The sequence below is a fragment of the Morone saxatilis genome, unplaced genomic scaffold (assembly GCF_004916995.1).
Source record: "Morone saxatilis isolate NCDOM2014 unplaced genomic scaffold, NCSU_SB_2.0 Contig22, whole genome shotgun sequence".
Taxonomy (NCBI): Eukaryota; Metazoa; Chordata; class Actinopteri; family Moronidae; genus Morone; species Morone saxatilis.
Window position 1 is genome coordinate 24,046,083 of NW_023339785.1, and position 18,968 is coordinate 24,065,050.

General features: G+C 40.1%; 1 protein-coding gene and 1 long non-coding RNA gene across 3 annotated transcripts in view; one reads left to right on the plus strand and one right to left on the minus strand.

Moving 5' to 3' along the window:
* The window catches only part of LOC118333375, a 598,798-nt gene that overhangs the window by 79,872 nt on the left and 499,958 nt on the right, over positions 1–18,968 (minus strand). The window lies entirely within an intron of this gene.
* Positions 111–18,968, plus strand: part of fat2 (FAT atypical cadherin 2) — a 103,071-nt gene continuing 84,213 nt past the window's right edge. The window contains exons 1-3 of one of the 2 annotated variants that reach the window (XM_035668969.1): positions 111–317; positions 11,451–14,717; positions 15,968–16,279. In XM_035668969.1, coding sequence (XP_035524862.1) covers positions 11,465–14,717; positions 15,968–16,279 — 3,565 coding nt within the window. In that variant the 5' untranslated portion in view covers positions 111–317; positions 11,451–11,464. Of the gene's footprint in view, positions 318–11,450; positions 14,718–15,967; positions 16,280–18,968 lie in introns of those variants that run through there. The other variant, XM_035668970.1, reaches the window with a different exon arrangement.

The following is an 18,968-nucleotide window of genomic DNA, read 5'->3' on the forward strand; positions in this document are numbered from 1 at the left end:
GTGTGTGTGTGTCACAGAGGGAGGAGGGACAGTGTGAGAAGTGGGTGGAGATGGGACTCCTGAGAGTGTTGTTGAGATGTCTCAGCAGCACTTTGGTTCAGAGCCTTTGAAGGCACTGAAGTAAGCGTCAGTCGAAACACACTCCCACAACTCCGTATGTGTGCTTTTATTTGTATGTTTTCATGGACTTTACATCAGACCACTATGGGAGTATACCGGTTGTTGCCGGCCTGCCGAAGGATTTTTAAAGTTCTTCAAGTTTGAGGGGAGAAAAGAGGCAGAGATATTCCAGGAAGAGTCACCTAATTGGCCCTGAGGTATGTTTTCCTTGTCGCTTACCATGCATGCTGCTTCACTTCACTTCACACTGCTGTTTATTGTGGAGAATATCACCACTATTTAGTATCCCAATATTACTAAACACTGTGTAGTAGTGTGTATAAACAGAGCAGAAGTACCTCAGAAGAACTTTTCTTGCATTGCATAAATCAGACAAATGCTGGAAAATAATTAAGTTTTTGCACATTCTGCTTCATATATCATGTTCTAGTTTTAATTATGCACCAACAGTGTGCATATGGGCTTCCCATGGTGCTTTATAATGTGTTTTGAGCAACAACTGTTGCAAAAGAGATTTTAAATATAATCAATAAAGCAATTTACTATGTTTGTGAGAAAAAGAGAGTGTGTGAGTGTGTGGCTGTGTGTGTGAGTTGTTATTAGAGTTTCATAATGGATTTGTAAGCTTTCATTTCTGACAGTTTTAGTTTGGAGCGTCGGCATGGGAGGGGAGGTAAAGAGGAGCAGTAGAAGCACATGTCAACGCATGCAGCTGAGCTCTTGACGTTTGAAGTCTTTGGTCAAAGAGTCCCTCCCTTCTCTTATGTTATTTCTCCTGGAGCTGATTTCCTCTGTGTGGAATGAAATTGCTCAATCATGTTTTTTGCAACAATGATGATTATGTACCCAGATCTTTTGCAATGCAATGACAGGAAAGGAAATTATGAGCTTTTGTTTCTCTTTCAAATGACTGTCAGGTCTGGAGCTGATTTTTGTGTGTGTCCACTGAGTTCTGTCAATTCGCTCAGTGTGTACTGTGAAATGGAAGATGGCATTTGTGATGGATGGGTGTCAAGATAACCTTACAGCACTGACCAGTTCATTTATTCAAAGGTGAAAGTCCATAATGGAAAGCGGCACACAGGCAGCTGTTTTGTAAACTGTGTGAAAAGAAAACTTCTCACTCATTCTCCTGAATCTCATTTGACCTGAAAGTTGCTTGAGGCTGTGTTGTGTTTAGATGTTACTTTCATTCGATGCTTTAATTTAAAGGTATATAGGCACATAATTGGTTTTTACCACCCTGGAGACATGCCATATCCCTGATAAGGAAGTTTAATTTGTTATAGTCGGATTAGGTGATTAGGTTAGTTTGGTTTATTTTAAGAAGTGAAGTTTTAAGGAAAATAGGATTTCTGCAGAAATGTAACCGTCAAGCACGTGCAAACCATTGAGTCTGGACTGAGAGCTTTTTAAACCATCTGATGGGCAATTTGGCAAAAGCTGAGCCTCATTAATGACAGTGCAGATAACATGGCTGTTTTGAGTGGTTGAGATAAAGTCTAGACTTTGCTGGAAGGATGGCTGGAACAGCCCGCCGTAAAAGATATATAGATATTACCCTCATGCAATTAGGCTGTTGGCCTCTTCAACTGGCCGACTGATTGTTTTATTGTCTGATTGAGTGTAAGCAGCAGAAAACCACAGAGGGAAGTTATAAAATTAGCCAAAAAAGACTGAAAACTAGATAACACCATGAAAAAGAATGTTATATGAGGGGGAAAAACTGAAAGCTAAGTAAGCTTAATCCAAACCAGCACACACCTATGCAGCCCCTAAAAGACATAAACACCTATCTACCCCCTCCCTAAAAGACACAAACACCTATCTACCCCCTCCATCAATCACCCCGTACAGTCAGGTCCAAACGAACCGTCAGACCATCTGGATGACTGACAGGCCGAGCTTGATAACAGCGAATACTGATTAGGCATTTCAGACCCTCCCTGTAATTATAGTATTTGCTCTGTGGGGGCCTGAGTGAACCTTTGGGTGTGGGTGTGGGTGTGTGTGAATAGGTTTGTGTGTGTGTGTGTGTGTGTGTGTGTGGAGGGGCAGTTTTGACTTGAAAGGACACCCCCAACCCCTTCACTCAACCTTCCACCCATGACATGACCTAACCCTGCAGTCCGCATATCTGAGAGGAAAAGCCCAGAAAAAAACAGCAAAACAGGCTGTAATATTGTACAGGACTGTATAATAGAGAACATATAGTATAAAATAATATTGCAAGGGTGTAAATGTATAATCTGGCTGGATATGTTATTGAAGTGGTGGGCTACTTTTTTTTAATGCTCTACTTTTACAACCCAAGATTAATGTAAAGAGGTGTAACAAATACTATCACATCCAAATGCAGTTTTATTGTCATTTAAATCTCATCCCCAGAACATTTCCATGACTTCACTCTGAATTTTTATGTCTGCCCACAGTACTGAACCACAACAACTTTTACAGATGCTGTGACAGTAAAATGTTCTGTGATTGTAGACTAGAGCTTAGAGCTTGACTAGAGTCTTTGCTTAACAGCGACACATAAAAGTTGTGGGAATTGGGGGTGGGGTGAACTGCTTCACTGAGACAAAAAGCTTTAGTTGGCAGAGCTCAGTCAATATTTTTATTATTCAAGAATTAAAATAAAATATTTTTATATTTATTTATTTTTATAGTTCCCCACATTGATGCAATGTGCAATGTATTATTGTAAAAAACTCCAGTAATGTAAGTAATGCTACATAACATAAAATATAATTTTGCATTGTAGCAAAGCAGAGCATATAATTATATATAAAATAGACAGATAGATATATTTTGTCGTACACCAAGGTATGCATCCTTTGAATATCTTTGGTTGTATGATTGTGACCAAATCAATGAGTGGTACTATATGGCAATATTGTATTTATTTATGGATTTTACTACAATATGATGCAGTACCAGGGTTATTGGCTGGATTAGGCAAAAACATCACAAAGAAGTATCTTTTATGATTTTCCAGAAGAAATGAAATATCATAATATAACTGATTTTAATGAATATTTCCAATGCTCTGGCTTATTGTATAGTGATGGGGCATACATCATATATCAGCAATGTGGAGCATCTAAATTTTTGCTGACATTAAGAGTCAAAGTTTACCGTCAAACCCCAAACATTATTCTGTGTGAGGCTGTATACTATAAGTTTTATTTTTTTTATTATATTATTATTATATTATTATTATTACTCTCAGCCTTTTTCTCAGATTTTCACCAGAGTACTCTGTGGTCCTGACAGGGTTAAGTACCTCCAGACCAGAGCTGCTCTCAGCTCATCCCAATATAACCACTCAGCTCCAGTTAAAGGCCTCCACGTCCCGGCTTCATGCTGTGGGTGTGAGAGAGGTTAGGTTGGAGGCCGCGCCCTTCCCAACCCCTGGACCTTTCCAGACAAGGGTTAGCATCGTAACCCCACCCATACGAAATCCAGGAAGTCTGATCTGAAATTACACTTCTGCAAAGGCGTTAGCTGTGAGAGTTCCTGCAGATGGAATTTTGAAAGAAATTAAAACTTTTGTTTAATTTAACCAATGCTTTTATGGAAGATTTCATTGTAAGATTAGGCTTGGAATCAAAGAGTTCTGTGTATAAAGTGGGCTTTTACAGATCACGACAAAAACTCAAACCAATAATTCTTGTACTAATGTTGTATAAAATGTAGTAATCATGTCCCATTAATAATGTAGTCCAACGCTAATACATGAATCAGAGGAGAAGAATGGATTCCACCTCAGGCTGGAGGGTGCTGTACAGAGGTCAAGTGTCAGAGTCATTGAGCGCTCCTGCAGGAAGAAGTAATAAAATGAGAGCAGAGTGCTAGGAGGCAGTTTCCACATATGAGAACAAGTCAGAGCGGGGAGAGGGGACTGATGGGGGCTCATCCAGGCTTATCCAGTCCTACCTCTGACCCCCCTGACTCTCCAGTGCCTAATTTAATTGGTATCTGGATGCAGGAAGATGTGTCAGGGAGCGAGGCTGCAAAAGTGAATGTTTTCCACTCTTATTTGAACGTCAATCCCCGCCTCTAGCTTTCATTTGTCTCATGGTGGTCTGGCAACGCTCACTAGCAATCAGCTATTTCGAGTTTGTTGTAAAAAAAAAAATCATAGACAGTCCCTTCCTTGTATACATTTATACAGGGTTTCTTGCAGCCTTTATAGTGGGAGAACCCTGCCTTGTCTGACATAAAGAGCCACCCCGCTGACATCCAAAAAATATGAAGCCTCAGTAAAACAGTTTTCGAGAACGCATCAATTTGGAAGCATCTTATATTCTATAAATGAAAGTATAATTTACAGACATCCATCACTGGTTGTTCTTTAAAAAACAGAAGTTGGTGTGTGTGCTCTGAAGTAATGGGGAAAGTGGAGGGCTTCACTGTGCTGTGAACAGTGGAGAGCAGCGTCTCTGTTGTAGCAAGGCTGCAGAAAACCCTCGATATCCAAAACGCCCAACCAGAATTGGCTGAAAATTATTTATTTAATATTTAGTTCTGCAGTCTTTGTTGGTTGGCCTGCATGTTTGTGTCTGACATCAGTAACATTAGTGTCCGGGTGGGGGTAGGCGACCTGCGGCCCTGGAACCACACATTGCTCCCTGTGGCCTTGACAAAAAAAAAATATGTGGACATTTTTATTTATCATTGTTGTTGGCTGTAAAACTGTGCAGCCATTATACACAGAATAAAAAAGCCCTAGCTAGTTTAGCTATGCGTTTCAAATCCTAAAAATTGAAAGGTTATGCAGGAAAATAGAGAATTTAATAGTACATGGATAATTTTGTTTGCTTTTGCCACCAATGTTGCTGTTGAAAAAAAATGCTAGTTGTTACGACTTTGATTGTAAAACCTTCTAAAAACTTTAACCTCCTTTATCTATTCTACAATATAATGTAGATCGCTGATGGAGCAGCTGCTGAAACACCTTTTTTCGCACTTAATTGTCAAATTTGACATTTTCGGGTTACTTCATTCTGTGAATCTTAAAGGAATAGCAAAACAGCACTGGTGCTTTGTAGTCAGCAAATTCGGGGTGTGCTTTTTTCACCATAATACAGTGGGAACTTAATAGACTGACAGCGGGTAGAGCCTCCCCATCCATCATTGCCTAATACTACAGCACAGACTCATTACCCTGTTAGATTGTACCAAAGTACAGACCATGGATGTTGTTTTTTATAGATAGGGAGGAAATTGAACTTGGTAATTATGCAAATAAGAGTCTGAAAGTAAATTTAGTTTCATGTAGAGGAAAACGTGTTGGCACCATTGCGACTGGGCCAGGACAGTTGTGATGGTTCAATGAACTTAAAGGGCAGCACTTTAACCTCATTTAGCATTTACATTGACACAAGTAACAATTAAACACTTAAAGGTCCAGTTTGTTACATTTAGGAGAATCTGTTGGCAGAAATTGGGCAATATTAGGTATGTATAGGTATATTTTTGTGTATAATCATATACTGACATATAACTGTCATTGTCAATAATTAATTATCTGTTCATGCCAGTTATGACACATTCCAGGTTGACAAATACATTAACATGTCTTTAAATCTGCTTACAACTACACTATAGTGTGTTGCAAACCAATCATTAATCTTTTTATGAATCCTAACTTGTGGGGGTTAAACTGTAGTGTTAAGGGTAGGGGAATAGGACAAAGCCAATGTCTGCTGCTCAAGTTACAAATAGTTGCAAAGACCTGTAATGTCCAAAAACGTTTTACGGATAAATAAACCTGTACTTTCATTTACAGAAAGGTACGTTGGTCTGTCTGGTTTTCTGTGATTCCTTTGAAACGCCCACATCCAGAACAGCACCTTAGATATTACATTTCAGCAGAATCCCGGCAGCTTCCTCGTCTTTCCTTTCTTTTTGGAGAATGGGGGTGTAATCACTTCACAAAACCCAGGAAACAGGTTGATGGGTTGAATACAGTCGGAGACAGAGTAGGAGGAGGAATAATGCCGTGTAGTTTTCCCTGATAAAAGGAAAACCCTGAAATCTTTTAAATCCCTCATAAGACCACTTTCTACCATTACCATTTTACAGTTTACTGGTAAAGAACCTTTGTACCAACATATATGGAGATAATTACGTGTATGCCACCGGGCCTGATGGGGCCTGCCGTTGGCTCTCTCAGATCAAACAGTCCCTGCCCTCCCATTATAAAATGCCCAGGGGGTTAACAAAGCCAGATTGGCAGCTATATGGATCCATGATTCAACTTGTCTGTGTTGCAATAGACATCACACAGGAAATGAGTGACTACCTTTACATTGAGTGAAGTGCACCATGTGGTTTAAAGGGATTTGCACGTAGGACTGATGGATGGTGACTGTAAGATAATAAAGCCAAGAAACTAACCATTATTTCCTTATTTACTTATTGGACCTTTAAGGCTAATCTAATGGATCTATTAGACAGTAGTGTTAATAGTAATTGAAGCAAGTTGACACAATAAGCCACAATACTGTCCTTCCTTCTTTTCATGAGTACACGGCTAGCAAACCTTCTGCTCACCCTGATCATACCCTGTGGCACTGTGAAAGAATCAATGTAGACAGCAATCGCAAGACAGCATTCTCTACTTCAGAAATGAGACGTGATCTCTCTGTAACTCCAGTTTTCTGTCACTCTATATGCATATCATAAATGACAGAATGTAAACAATATTACTGTGGGGGATGTAATTATAGGATAATTGATAGCAATGATTGCAGTGGTGCCAACAATGGGTGATGTTCAACATTGAACTATAAATTAAAATCTATGTCATAGATACCTATGGTAGGACTATTATTAACCTCTTGCATCAATTATGAGCCCACCCTAATAGTACAGATTCAATGAACAGTAAGTCATTAATAATAATAATATGGATAAAAGTATTTTAAACATTAGTTAAGAAAACGTTTAGAAAAGAAAAAGCATATAATGATATTTTTGTGACAAACCGTGAAAAAAGCTGCAGATACTGTTCTCTGGCAGCACTGGGAGCCATAGGGGTGATGGTGAAATGTGATCCAGGAAGCTGCAGCTGAACATGTGGCTGCAGGTTTCTACCTGGAACGCACACCGGGAGGGAGGTGCAAGACTGTGTGTGATGATGTGGGTGTAAGTGAGATGGTGTGTATCTATCTGCATGTATGAGCTGACCTCAGCAGCAGCAGTAATGGCCTGAGGTTTCTGCCTTGCAGCACTGGATGTTTGGATGAAAACATGAACGTTTCCTTTCTGTCTCAATTTCAGATTCAGGCGAGTTTAACGACTCTAGAGGAACTCCAAGATAGATGTCAGTTTTCCAGCAGAATCCTAAAAAGCTTTTCCGCAAGTGGCAACAATTCAGAGCAGTGTTATATTTTGTAAGTGACTGACAACTTTTCAGTTTAGGAAAAGAAAATCAATACTGTACAGTTCTGTTTGGTCAGACTTAGTGCTCAGTTTAGTAGAAAATTCCAAGTCCAACATGTAATACACCTCCACAATATCTACATCTGTATGCAGTGTATGAGATGAGTATGACTATTAACGAGTGAGATGATGAGGCAAGTAATGTTGATTTGTGGGATTCATTGCATGTCTGCCGCAGCGTCCATTAGATTCGAATAGAATTCATTATATTTCTGTGTTTTCAATCAGTGTGTGATCCATCCTCATCTCCCCCTTAAATCTTCCTCCTCTGGTTACTGCTGAAGAAACACTACATAAGCAAACAATGGTGCATTTCTTTTGAGTTATGATGTGTTCGATGCTCTATATCCTAACCCAGAGCAAATTACACAGGGTCTGGGTCATCTCTAATTTCTTTCAATAAGACAAATGTTTTCGTATTATATTTCTTCCTGTTTTGATGGTAGATCCATTTTTAATACATACTGTATTACTTCTATTACTATTAGTAATATGTTTTAGGTATAGTTTGTGTCTTGCACTGTGCTTACTTGACTTAACAGTGTATGGGATACAGCAGATATCTGAATAGGTTCATCATAAAAACCTAATCATATCCAGGTATTAAACAATTGAGAGGATGCACCAACCTACTACTGGCCAAATGAGAGGTCTGTTGTTCAACAGTGGCTGGGAAGATCCGATTATGATGAATCAGTTCCTTGAAAAGATAAATAAAATTAGATATGTAATTAATTTATGGTAACGCTAAAAACTGCTCTTTCTTACTTACGGGTCTAAAAGAAATGTGATTCAGCATAAAACCCACTTCTCACCAAGAGCTGTTTCCAGCAGTGTCGTGGTTTCTTGCCCTTGGCACAGGAATACTTTTTCTTCATCCTCTCATGTTGGACTGAGGGCAGATTGGACACTGCAGTCACAACTCCAATAGACCTATGTGCTGAAATAAGACGCCTGTGTTTCTATGTTGAGGAAGATTGAGAATAGCCTATTATTAAAAGAGAACACCGGTTTAGTCATTTCACCTAAACCACCGAAAGATTTTCCTAATGACGCTGTTTTGTATACTTATGTACCAAGACAAATATGTTTTCCTTCATTTTAGCTGAATTTACTTTTTAAGAAGAACCTGGATTGCACTGCTAAATCCCTCCTCAAGACAGATTTGTTCTGTCCACAGGGATAAACATACTAAAGTATTTTTCAAAGACAAAATCAAGCTTAGACCTGTAATTATTACACTGAGGATTACGTTATACCTCATTATGCCAATCCTGTAGATCCATATCTTTGAGACTGAGATCAATGTGAAATGTGGTGTATGTACACATATTCTAATTTAGAAACCAGACACACAATATAAATAGTCCACTTCTATATGCATTCATGCAGTGAGACCTGCAATCTATGAGGTATCTCTATTGATATTTTAAACCAAATAAAACCTCTCAAGTACTGCATGCAAAGTTTCCCTGACTTAAAATAGGACCCAGCCCCTAGACTAAATTATGCTAAATCTATTTTATTTATTCTTTTTCTTATTATTTTATTTTAATGCAGCCTCACAGGCGAAAAGGATACCAACCCAAATAGTGACCCAGACTGTAGTAATCTGATTATATGTCACCAAGTACCTTGACTGGAGATAAAATCCCACATACCTGTCACCCTCCACTGAACCCCCCAGCGCCAGTCTACCTGGAGGCACACCATATACACGGATAGAGCTGTCTTCCTAAACCCATATAAATTGTGAGATAATGTATGACGCTGGTATTCATATCTATGTGGCACGATATGAAAGGATCTTTTGGCTTTCCCCTTTGTGTACTCACATTTATTTAGATAACAGGAATCAAATGGCCTAACAATTGGGTCAAATGGTTGAAATTTTCTTTCATAACACCTGAACAAGCCTATTTTTGCAGAGGAGTGAACAGAAAAAAAGCATGACAAAGATCTTTTCATCACAGATCTCAGGGAGCGACATTTCTGCCCTCCAGATTGTTCAGTGCAGGTTGCTTTTAGCTCTGGATGAGCTGTCAGATTGGCAGTGAAGGGCAAAGTGTTGCTGCCCTCCAGTTCCTACTGCTGTCAGTTCTGGGTCTTGTGATATCTCATCAAGTACATCAACTGGCCTCACGTTTTCTCATGTATTTTGGGCTTTTGGTTTACATTAAAAAGCTTGGAATCCACATACAAGGGGTGTACCCTAAAGCAAGTATCAAAGCTGAATTAAGGCCTTCTTGCAGTTTATATGCTCATTTTTTTCTCCCCTTCCATGGGTTACTCATTTGCAGTCATACCTATCCTAATGGGGTTGAAATTGCTTGTAAATGGTTTGATGTGGAGACACTGATGACACAGAATCACATGCACTATGTCCCTTGATTTGTGAATGGAGTTAAAATGGCGCTGAAACATTTTCCTATAAAGAATTAAGTGTTAGGTCTTGTTTAGTGCTTTTTTTTTAAATTAAAATCACTGTGTAAGTACAAGGTGCAAACTGCCAGTCTTGCATACACACATATTTTTCCCACAGCTCACACATCACTCCCCTCCTTGTTCTTTTCGCTATCAGTCGAAAAGGATCGACAAGCTGTATCTGCCCACAGGTAAACAGTTAGCTTAGTCAGGGAAAGCTAAATCCCGAGTTGAAATCAAAGTAATGATTCTAGGGATTTTGATAGCATCAGTTATGTCATGAGAGCTTCGACACTAAAGTATGAAAAATATGGATTAAGTTGTAGATTATGTTAAAAGGAGGATCCTTGGAATATAATGAGACAATGTTGTCACCATTGAATCTGCTCTGAGGGAAACTGAAAGTGAGACTAAATTTAATTTGTAGTAATATTTGTAGCAAACTGATAAATCAAATTTGTTTTAATGGGTAGATTTTAATGTAATGTCTTCACTTCAAATCTTCCAGGTCCAGTCCATCCAATCACAACATTTTATGCAGGTTTGAAATAACCTATAAAAAAAACTTCTAAAGAAAAGAATTAAAAAATGGACACAATAAATGCTTTATGAGTGATATAAATTTTATTTTTTAAAAGTTTTTAAAATGATCAGGGCTGTGGTTTTCATCTGTGACGCTTCCACTTTAGTGCACAGTTAGTGACCTGAATTGGTCTCAGTGCATTTTTAACAATTAATGCTGCCATTTTGCCAAGTCTCCTTCGTAAAGAGATATTGTAATTGCAACAGTGTGGTAGCCTGAACCCTTTGTTGATAATGGAAGCAGCAATTTGATGGTTCATGCCTCCAGGGATGTCTGATGCACATACAGCAGTCACCACTGCAGACCTACAGTACACATGCAGCCGTTTGCATTCGGATCAGGACTGAACCACCCACTGTTATCTACTGAGTCATCAAACTACAAATCCCTCCTCATAGCTCTGTGATGACAAATGCTTGAAGTAATAATTTCAATGAGCACTTTTTGCTAGTGTTTGGTCACCAAAGGGATAATTATGAGGAATTGTTTTGGCTACCACCTGTCTAAAAAGGCTTGGAGGCTTTCTGGTCCTGAAACAATGTGCTGCCTTCTTTTGTTTTTTTTGGTCAAGGCAAGTTGGGACAGGAGTCAGATACCGCGCCACAGGCCTACCCTCTGCTGTTGTGTCATTGTGTATTCTGTGTCCATTTTGAATTATTTGTGGACCTTAGGGAAATGATTGGTCTATTTACAAAATAGTGTAGGTACAAGAGTAATGAGTGTATTACTGTTCTATACAGATATAAAATGCAATACAGACAATACTATTTATTCAAGGATACTAGTTATTTTCTATAAAGGATTCTTCTATTCATGATTTATAGTAAATCATGTGACATGTATTTGTATTTTTCCTCTTCCCCTTTCACAGGTCTGAGGATCTTCATGGAGATACTAAAGATGGCAGCTTTTGGAACTACTTTCCTCACTTTAGCAGCAGTGCTCCTGCACGTGCCGAGGTGTCAGGGGGGTATTGGAAAAGGAAAAGACAGCTCACCCTTGAGGTTTACGCACCATCTCTACAATGCCACCATCAATGAGAACTCTGCCCCGCGGACGTACATTGAGACACCAGTGAAGATGGGCATTGAAGTGACAGATCTGTTCTGGGAAATCACATATAATGTCGTCTCAGGTGATGACGATGGCCTTTTCCAAGCAGAATCAGTTAAAGTTGGGGATTTCTGCTTCCTCAGGATCAAAACACGCAGCAGTAACTCAGCGCTCCTCAACAGGGAAGTCAGAGACACTTACACTCTCACTGTAGAGGCAACCGAAAGCACTTTTGACTTCCAGGCAAAGACAAAGGTGTTTGTCCAGGTGCTTGACACCAATGACCTAAAACCTCTTTTCTATCCTGCCTCGTACAACGTGGCCATCAAGGAGGACACTCAACTTAAGTCAAGTGTGATCAGGGTTAGTGCCACAGACGCCGACATTGGTAGCAACGCTGAGTTTTATTACTCTTTCACCAGCAGAGCTCATCCTTTTGTTGTTGACCCTTTCACAGGCACAGTTAGCCTCGTCAAGAAGCTCAATCACACCCGCACAGAGAGATACGACCTTACTGTTTTAGCTGAGGACAGGACAAAGAAGATATCTGGTGTACAGAAATTTGGTAATGTGGCCAGGGTTACAGTAAACGTACAGAAGATGTCCATGGGGTCACCAGTTATCACACCTCTCCCCAAACCCACAGTCTCTACAGATGGCAAAATAACTATCAATGTCCATGTGGAGGCAGGGGTTAAGCCAGTGGAATCTCTTAATATTGTTGGAGGGGATCCCCACCAGTGTTTTGAGATAATCCCCTTAGGTGCGCAGGGCAGTGACTTCCAAGTGATCTCTACAAAGAGGATTATCTGGTCTCAAACTCCTTTTGGGCTGAATCTGTCCCTTCAAGCTAAAGACAGGAGCTTCCCAAGTTTACTCTCTCCAATTACACAAATCCATGTTCCGGCCTATCATTATAGCCCATTGGCATTTTTTGAAGACACCTACATTGTCACACTCAGTGAGTTTTCACCCCCTAAAACCCATGTAGTTAAGGTGTCTGTCACCTCAGTACCATATAATGTTACCTTTAGTATCAAAAATAATCGGGATAGCACTAAATTCAACATAAATCCCAAAACAGGAATTATCATAACAACGGAGAAATTTGACTATGAGATAAAGAATCGTTATGAGTTTGATGTAGTGGCCAATCATGGTGAAGCTGAGACTCACATAGTGGTTGAGGTAACGGACGAAAATGACAACAGCCCACAATTCACCCTCACCTCCTACCAGGCCACACTGGATGAAAACACCCCTGTTGGCAGTAGTGTTTTGAAAGTAGCAGCCACAGACAAAGATAAAGGAAAAAACGGCTTTGTGACTTACACTATTGCAAACTCGGGTCCCTTACCTTTTACAATAGACCCATTCACAGGTGTCATCTCAACCTCGGAACACTTGGACTATGAGCTGATGAAACGGCGCTATCACCTCAGAGTTTGGGCCTCAGACAGCGGCAGCCCCTTCAGTCAGGTCAGCGAATGCCCCGTGACAATTACCCTGAACAATGTCAATGATAACATCCCTCTGTTTGAGAGGGTGGGCTGCAACACCACTGTACCTTTAGATTTACCTGTGGGGCATGCGATCGCTGAGCTGTCAGCCATTGATTTAGATGAGCTGCAGCAGCTGAGGTATGTCATCGAGTCAGGAAATGAGCTTCAAGTTTTTGGTATTGATTCTACGTCAGGAGCCATCACCCTTAAGCAACCGATTCCCCTGCGGGCAGGTTCATTTACTTTGAGAGTTGTAGCCACTGATGGCAAACATCACTCTGAAGCTTCAGTTGTCAGGATAACTGTCACAAACAGAGGTGATGATGCAACAGTCCACTGTCAGGAAACAGGCATTTTCAAACAGCTGACTGATAAACTTATCGAGTCGATCAAACCCATTTTAACAAATCAAGAAGAAGACACATTCTCTGATATTCACATCATTAACCGACATTCTCCCAAGTTTAATTTGAGCCTTTCAAGCTCAATTGACCTCATTGAGGACCATCCACTGAATTCCACCATTGTTCAATTCAAGGCAACAGACTCTGACACTGGGTTTAATAGTAAACTAGTGTATGCTATATCAAGTGGGAATGAGGATGGCTGTTTCTCCATTGACACTTTCTCTGGTGACCTTCAGTTAGTTTGCCCATTGGATAGAGAAAGCAAAGAGTTCTACATCTTGAACATCACTGTTTATGATTTGGGAACACCACAAACATCTGCATGGAAGTTCGTTGCAGTGAATGTCATGGATATCAACGACAATCCTCCTGTTTTTGATCAGCCCAGCTATGTGATACATGTGCCTGAAAACACAGAAGTTGACTCCATTATTTTTACAGCCCGTGCAATAGATCTTGATGTGGATACGAGCGGTAATGTTCAATATTCCCTGCTGACATCTACTGACATGTTCAGAGTTGATGAACTGACTGGTGAGGTGACAGTGACGGGTCGTTTGGATCGAGAAACCTCACCTAGACATGACCTTTGGATCAAAGCCAGAGACCAAGCTAAACACGGCCCTCAGTTGTTCTCCATGATTGACCTTGTGGTGATTTTGCAAGACATAAATGACAACCCACCCAAGTTTGTGCCCAAAGTTTACAAAATAAAAGTTCCAGAGGATGTACCTGTGGGCACCCTCCTTGTCTGGGTTGAGAGTGTTGACTTAGATCTGGGGAGCGGAGGCCTCGTCACCTACAACCTCAAGAATACAGAAGGTGGGATCTTTAATCTCGACTCCTCCACAGGCGCTTTGACCCTCGAGAGGGAGCTGGACTTTGAGAGGAGGCCAATTTATAACCTCACAGTCCGTGCTGTCGATCACGGCCTCCCTCGCTCCCTCTCTTCCTCCTGCTTTGTAGAGATTCAGGTTCTGGACGTCAACGAGAACCTCCACAGGCCTGTGTTCTCAGAGTTTGTGTATGAAGCCGGAGTGATGGAGGATGCAGCAGTGGGGACATCAGTGGTCATGCTTACGGCTTCAGACAAGGATCTGGGCAGAGATGGAGTCGTCAGGTACCACATCCATGAAGGCTCTGGTCTTGGAGTGTTCACCATTGATGAGGAAAAAGGTAAGAAATACTGTGGTTTTGCTGATTTAAGTTTTAGTGGTTGTACAGTTGGTAATAAGGGGGGAAGAGGAAATAATTTTTTTCATCTTGATTTACACTAAGACTCTTCATTTAAAAACATCTAGTTTGAATCCTTTAGTGTAGAATAAATCTAGTTTGACTCAAATTGTTGTTCCTGTTTGCCTTACATGAGTGACTAATAGAACTAATATAAGTAGAAAAAGAAGACAGATTTGTTGTTTTGTTGTATTAGTTTTGTATTTTAAAAAGGTGACAAACATCCTTAAATGGATTTATTATGTATTGTCCAGCAGCCAGTGGAGACTTCAGGACGTTACTGGTCTCGATGAAGAAATAGTGCTGTTTTTAAACTTACATGCTTACAGCATGCAATTTATAAAGTAGCCTATTAGGAACAATACTTCAGACTAATTCAGTCTTTTGTATTTGATTGAGTGATTTCTTAATTTAAACAGTTACAGAGCATACCTTTAATTGTCTAAAGGACTATTAGTAGCTCTCCCTGAGCTTGTGATTGTACTATACAATCCTCCTCAGCAGATGAAGTTAGATGTTCAGATATCATAAATACATTTCCTCATGTAGTTTTCCTTACGATAAGATGAGACGTGCATGTTGGACAACTTGATATTTCCCCTGGGGTGGGCAGTTTTTCTCTTTTTCCATCAGCATACTGTATCCTTTGCAGATACCCTGCAACCTCTCAACATATCGTAGTGCATTCAGTCAGCCTGGTGCTGTACTTAGGGCTCAGATAAAATCATAGAAAATAGAGCTTGCTGTCATAATGGAACCATGCTGAATATTTTCCTTTGTTGCTGGTTTTGTATCTCCTCGCCTCAGGGTGGGTTAGGGTTAGGGTTATGAAGCCAACTATGTGTAGAAAAGTATATTACCCTTGCTTTTAGACATCTGGAATACCATAATTAGTCTGTTATCCAGCTTCTTCTATACCATAAGAATTTGAGTTTTGGCAACACAAATGTGTCACCCATGTTGCTGAGCCTTTGGGCATCAATCCAGACTTTTTCAAATGCAAACAGGACCCTTAAACTAGATGAAAGTCATAGTGATTGATATTTTGTCCAGGGTTGTTACAGTTATTAAGTATAAAATTGATTCAACCAATTCATTCCTGAGGCACAGCTGCAGGTTTAAACAAGTTAATACTGGTGTGTTGTTCAGATAAAACATTTAATCCTAATTCCGCACCCTTTCATGTGTTTTAGGTGTGATTCGTACAACAGAGACGTTGGACCGTGAGATGATGCCTCACTACTGGCTTTCTGTCTACGTCACTGATCTGGGGACGGAGCCTCTGATCTCCTGGACTCACGTCTTCCTGGAGGTCCTGGACATTAACGATAATGCTCCAGAACTTTCTCAGCCAGTGTATTTCGCTTCTGTCCAGGAGAACGTGGACAAAGTCAAGTCCGTTGTTCAGGTGTCCGCCACAGACGTGGACATTTCCTCGGAGGGGAAGCTTTCTTTCCAGATGCTCGAATCCCATCGCACATACTTTGACGTGGATCCCAAAACAGGTAATTAAGAGTTAATGAGCAGAAACATTGTCTACTAATACAACAATACATTACATGCAAAACAATCGGCAGTAATAATTACAATGGTTTCCAGTGGAATGGAGAAGATTGAACAATGGTTGATATATCCTATTGCACTGTTGCAAGTCTGAGCAGACCAAGCCATGCAGAACCTGGGCGTGTTGCACAGAGGGCAAAGCTGAAAATGAAACTTCATAATTAGGAACTCCTTCAGAGGTCACTCACAAACTCACTCATGCAGCTTTCAAGAGGTTGTGCAGTTGTGGAGAAAAAACTAAAATAGTTGTGATAGTTATGCCCCCTCAGGTATGTGGGCATGCATGTTTGACAGGTGTAACTGAGTCACCTGGTGCGGACTTTGAGGTTCAGGCAAATTAGCGCAGCATTAGCTCCTCCACTGCAAGTTGCTACAAGTCCTGTCCTCTTTATATAATCTCCAGGTAGCTCTGGTGTTTGTCCACACCCTAAAGGCCAGTATACCAAAGGATTATGGGCAAAGAGGACAAGTTGTGTTAATAGAGAGACATCACACAATGGAGGTGTTTAAACAGCCGGAGAGTGTCACATTAAAAGCTCTTTTTGTGCAAAACAGGTGTATTTGATATTCATTTACTCATGCATACAAGCAGGATTGGAATGTGTTTGGTTGAAAAGAGTTATTTTTCTAAAATTCATGTAGAAAAGCTACTGAACTATTCTCTCTATTAGCTTTCAAAAGTCCTCCATGGGTCACAGGATTAAATAAAATGTATCACTTTAAGACATAACTAACCAGACATAAATCACAAAATAAGTGAACTGATTACACAAATTAGGGTAGTTAAACAATTAAAATTATACAATAAAAATGTCAAAAGCAATTGAATGAAACTGAAAAAACAAATGAAAAGATTTGACCTAGGAGCTTCAGAAAAGACATTATATGGCCAAAGGTATGTGGACAACCCTGTAAACATATTTGTGTACTTGTCTCTGTTTTTCATGGTTTGGGTTTGACCATTAAAGGGAAATCTTAATCTTTCAGCAAACAATGATATTTAAGACTAAAAACTACTTTTTATGAAAAAGTTTGTTTGTCACTTAACTGTTTCTACATGGCAACGCCCCCATGCAAAAAGGCAGCTCAGTAAATAAATGGTTTTCCCAGTTGGATGTTGGGTGATCAGGTCTGGCTCGTTCCAGTTTATCCCAAAGATGTTGGAGGGGGTGAGGTCAGGGATTTGTGCAGACCAGTGCTGGTGTCCTTTCACACCAGTGAATGGGAGCAAATCCCTGCAGCCAGTTTCCAAAATCTGGTGAAAAGACTGAAACCAGAAGAGTTATCGCAGTAGATCATGTTCCTGGTTTTGGGAATAAAATATGCAACATTGAGCTGAGTGTAAAGTGTCCACATACTTTCGGCCATGTAGTTTCAATCAAAGAGGACATGTTGACATTCATGCAGCGACGCTCAACCTATCCTGAAAAATCATCAGTAACAACAAGAAAAATCTGACAAGCTAATCCATGTAAAAGAAGGAGACTACGTTACTATGAATTACGTAAACGTGCTGCTGAAACTTGATCTTTAGAACATGATCCACCTTGTCTTATTTTCACAAATGAACCCTTTGTTACTAATGTACAGTACCTGGGTGACTGGTGTAGAAAACTCATGCCTCGACAGGATGAAAATGACTCATGGCCGTATGCAAGCTTGTGACTAAGCTTTTATTCTCCTGAAGTGTGACTACTGAGCACTGTCAGTGATTCAACCTTGATGAATTATCTGATAAAGGTTCAGCAGGACAGAAGAAGGATGTGTCCTGAACGAGGGAAAACAGAACAAATTAAATCTAGATTTTGCTGTTCTTGCTTTGAACAAGTTGTTCTCTGACTTACTAGACGACAGGTTTGTGCAGGGAGTGAGGGAGTGCCGTATAACCAAAATGACCAAAAATCAGTGTCTCTGCCATTTAAGTGGTTTAATTATGTGTTTGTTTGCAAGGCCAGGCAAGTCAGGCATGTGCCTAATTCAACATTTTGCAACAGCAAATTATTCAAGTTATTGCAGAGACTCAAAGATCCTTAAACTGATATTTTGTGAAGCATAGTGTTCTTTTTCTTTATTTTTTGTTTTGTACACTTTCTGTTCACAGCTTTGGTGATATTCTATATGATTCTATTTGCCAACAAACCCACTGAAAAGACTCAAACCAACAATGAATGTATCTACTAACAAGAATACAACAATCGTGTGTGTATCAAAGCCTGATATATCTAATCCCTCTGTGCCGTAGAGCTCCATTGTTGTCCAAAAACATTAAGAACACATCAGTGAGCCACACTGTTGCACTGGGTGACATGTTCCTTTCTTACCATGAATACACACCTTTAGTTTTTGTTTTGCAGTCCCACATACTCCGTCCTGTAGCCCCAAATAGTCACTAGAGCACCAAATAAGGATTAATCCGCCACTCAAAATAGTCCCAGCACTATTTATTCACTACCATACCATACATCATTGGAAAGCTTAGAATCTCATCTATTTATTGATCAAAACACTTTTGGGATACAATCACAACAGCAGGCACAATGGGCGCCTCAAACTAGCAAGCCAGCAATCATAAAATTCAGCCAACTCACCCAAGAAGCCTCATTGTAGTTCTGGAATCAGTAATAATCCAAC